Here is a 3,820-nt window from a genome sequence, read left to right on the forward strand (position 1 = left end):
CCTCTTGTACAAATGCCACCACGCTGCCCTAAGCCTGTGACCTCTTTTTGGTTTTTGGAGGTTGCAGCAGCTTGCTAGCGGCTGGCTTCTGTTTCCTTCCTCACCTCTTCTTCTTTTCATTTCAAAGTTTCTTCCAACAACTTCAGCAGTCAGCAGTCACAGAAGCAACCATATCACAAAATAATGTATTCTCTCTTCCAATTTTTGTTTTAGAGAAAAAAAATTAGGATTTTAAAGAAAGCTGGAAGTGTTTAGGCAGGAGCTGCGACAAGGGCGCATAATACCACATAATACCACATATCACACTGATCAGTGTAAGCAAAGCCACATTATTCCCAGCTTCCTTTCTGCTGAGCCCTTCCAAGGAGACTGAAAGGAAAAGAGGACCACGTGACTGCAGGAAACACACAAGAAATATTTTATTAGCTTCCAGATGGAGAACAAGGTAGAGTAAAAATATTTCAATAGTATTCCGTGGCTCTCCTCAAAGAGCCCACTCGGGCACTCGTGGCCCCCCAGTCGTGGTAGCGCCTGTAGTCCCCCGGTCTCAGCAGGTACTGCCGCCCCCGGTAGTTGGGCATCTCGTAGAGGACCCAGTAGCCCTCCAGCACTTGGAAGGAGTGGATCTCACTGAAGTGGAAGCGGTCGTGAAGCGAGGAGCAGTCCTCGGTGATCTCTACCATCTGGCCCCTGTAGTCCTCTCGCTCATAAATCCTGATCCTGTGGGAGCTGGTCTGTGGGTTCAGCAATTAGCAGATGAGGAAAAGTCAGAAAATCTAGCCCTTAGCAACCAGGGACACAACCCCCAAGGGACTGGACGTTCCCTTCTCTTTTCTACATCAAAGATGACAAATTTTAAAGATAGCCAACACCAGGGCAGCTGTGTGCAACTGAATAGACTGTATACTGCAGACCTGAAGAAGGTGTCATTCGCGTAAAGAGACGCATGGTGCTCCCTAGAGCTAAGACCACAACCTATACGAACCATACATACTGGCCCTAGGTAGTATCATTCTTTTTTTTTTTTTAATGTTTATTTATTTCTGAAAGAGAGTGACAGAGCCTGAGTGGGGAAGGGGCAGAGAGAGAGACGGAGACACAGAATCCAAAGTAGACTTCAGACTCCGAGCTATCAGCACAGAGCCCGACACGGGGCTCGAACCCACTGACCTGAGCCGAAGTCGGATGCTCAACTGACTGAGCCACCTAGGCACCCTTAGTTAGTATCATTCTTAAGTAATAATTTATGTATATTTTATATATATCATATACATTTTAAATTTGTTTATTTTATATATTTATTAATTAAATTTATTATTCATATATTATAAATTTATATATTATATATCATTTATATATAAGTAATAATTTATATATCCTTATTTAAATAATTTTTTTTAAATGATCCCTGGAAAAAAAGTTATAATTTTGAATCTCAACAGTATTAGAAGAAGCTAGTGGGAAAGGAAGTCAAGTTGCTTTTCCTTCAGGGGAAGTCACAGACTGGTGGCAATTCAAGAAGAGAGTCCAGTCCAGGCAATCCTTAGACCCTTCCCTTCTCCTTTAAGCCCTGCTTCTCTAAGATCCTGAAAAGCAAGAGCCATCACAAAGATTAGCTTCAATTCTCAGCTCTAGGATATGCTCCTGCAAGTCTGCTTTAGGTAATAAACAGGAAATTCTCCCAACCAATATCCTGCAGCATTAAGGGCTGCTAGTGAGGAATCTTCCATGGTCGTCAAGGACCCACGTGTACATCACGTGATTTGGTCGCCACAACAGCCCCACACCTGTTTCTTCTTTTAGGAGAAGCTCGTGACTAGAGCTCTCAGCGTGTCACGTGGAAGGTCGGGGCAGGCACGTGGAAACCCAGGTTTTCAGGCTCCTCGTGCTGGGCTGGGTCTTATCAAGGCGTTAAACCCTCCGAGGGGGTTTCGGACGTGGCCGCAGCGGTACCTTTTCCACAGGACTGGGTCGCAGTCAGGTTAGGGAATCCCTAACTGCAGAATTCCAGGCCGCTGGGGCTTTATTTGGGTAACGGCGGGCTTTGCCGGAGCGGCTGGAATCACACTGTCGGCCACTTGTTTTGCCTGATCGGGAAGCAGGGCGGGAGGCTCATGCTAACAGTGGTGGCTGGGGGAGGGGAGGCTTGCCAGGTGCCAGGTGCCCACCTCTCACCCTCGTGCCGGCCCTGTGAGCTAGCCGCCTTCACGAGCCCCATTCTACAGAAGGAGAGAGAGAGAGAGCCCCAGGAAGTAGCCCAGGCCACCTGATGCAAAGGTGCTAACGTGCTGCTTATTCACCGCCTGGGGCATAGACTCTCGGAAGGGACCGGGTGCCCTACTTTGTCCCAGTAGAGGTGAGTTTGCTTGTAGCAGAGCAGAATGAACTTTTAAAAGAGAAGCGTCCCCTCGCATACTTCTGCAGTGGAAGGAAAGCTTAGCGATGTTGGCAAAGGAGAGGAGACCCTGGCGAGAGGCAGCCAAAGGAGGCCGCCACCCTGCACGACGAATGCCGCCTCTGGAGCACCCATGTGGCTCCGGGGCCCGGCGGGGCCCGCGGGGCCGGACTCACGTGGGGGATGAGGCGGCAGGAGCGGACCGCGTCGCTGAGGCCCATCCACTGCTGGTAGTCGGGGTAGTCCCCGCGCCGCAGGAAGTACTGGCAGCCCGAGTAGTTGGGCTGCTCATAGAGCATCCAGCAGCCGCTGTCCACGCGCACCGAGTTGCAGCGGCTGAAATAGGGCTGCAGGTTCGGGTGGTCACTGCTGCACTCGTAGTGGCGGCCCTGGAAGCCCGGGTCCTCGTAGAAGGTGATCTGCAAGGCAAGGGGAGGAAAGGCTCAGAGGCCTGGCCCCCAGCCCCGGGGCGCGGGGGCCCCTCCCGGCCTGCGGCTGTGCTGGGCTCACCTTCCCCATGGCTGGTGGATGGAGGTCAGTGATGGGCCGCCGGCGCGCGGGTCTATATAGCACGAGGGCTGCTGCGTTGGCAAGAACAACACAAAAGGGGCCCGCGGGGTGAGGAGGGGATTTTCTCTCGCTCTTTTCTATATAATGACGGCGGGGGTGGGGTGGGGGACTTATTGTATGTTTCCTCTTAGACTCTCCAGTGCTTTCGAACTGATGACCCACGTTAAAACTGTCACTTGGTGCCTCTGGGGCCTTTAAATGAAACCTGTTTAGGAATTTGGAACCGAGCAAAGGCCCTTAGCCAGTTAATAATTGTAATGAGGTATTTGGGTTATCTTTTACAGTTTCAGAATGATCTCCTTTTTGACTACCAAGGCCAGGTAGTTACTGAGACCAAGGTCAGCATAGGCCCCAGCATGAGGCATCTGGATTAGAGAGCATTTCCTTGGAGTGAGGGTTGGAGCAGGGACAAGAACCGCCTTCTCCACAATAGGTTTGAAATTAGATGGGATTTCCCTCCAAGAGGTCCCCTCTCTGAACCTACAGGCTGGCAAGTGGCTACAGCAGATATGCTGACACACTTGAGGAGGGGTGACAGGGGCTTGGACCCCTAGAAAGCGTGCTGTGTAGGCACCTGGCCTCTGCTCTGCTTCCCGGACACTGGGCGGGACCAGGGCCATCTCTGGAGCCTCAGCTGGGGTACCTCTGGCCAGGAAACCCTCACCTTTGGAATTCATGAGGTGCAAGTTTGTTGTTCTTACTCTGTAGCTTTCTATTTAACTAATAAGTTGCAAAGTAGGTGCTAAGCTAGTTAGTTCTAGCTGCTGATGAATACAAGTTAACATGCAAATGTAACAAGTTAAAAATCCTACAATCTTAACCTTTCCTAGCCCTGGGCAAGTCGCGGTTGCTCTG

At 50.7% G+C, this 3,820-nt stretch overlaps 1 protein-coding gene across 2 annotated transcripts; it reads right to left on the bottom strand.

Annotated features, from left to right (window-relative positions):
- Positions 1 to 461: 461 nt before the first annotated feature.
- LOC112866808 (gamma-crystallin F) lies at positions 462 to 2,914 on the bottom strand. Of its 2 annotated transcripts, XM_086715289.1 has the most exons (4): positions 2,906 to 2,914; positions 2,572 to 2,814; positions 2,286 to 2,288; positions 462 to 734 (listed from the first exon to the last, which is right to left on the bottom strand). In XM_086715289.1, the coding sequence occupies exons 1-4, from the start codon at positions 2,912 to 2,914 to the stop codon at positions 462 to 464; spliced, it is 528 nt and encodes a 175-aa protein (XP_086571415.1). The 2 variants fall into 2 exon arrangements, with proteins under 2 accessions (XP_086571415.1, XP_086571416.1); XM_086715290.1 differs by lacking the exon at positions 2,286 to 2,288.
- Positions 2,915 to 3,820: the final 906 nt, after the last annotated feature.

Source organism: Puma concolor, chromosome C1 (genome assembly GCF_028749965.1).
Source record: "Puma concolor isolate L17-30 chromosome C1, mPumCon1.1.hap2, whole genome shotgun sequence".
Lineage (NCBI taxonomy): Eukaryota > Metazoa > Chordata > Mammalia > Carnivora > Felidae > Puma > Puma concolor.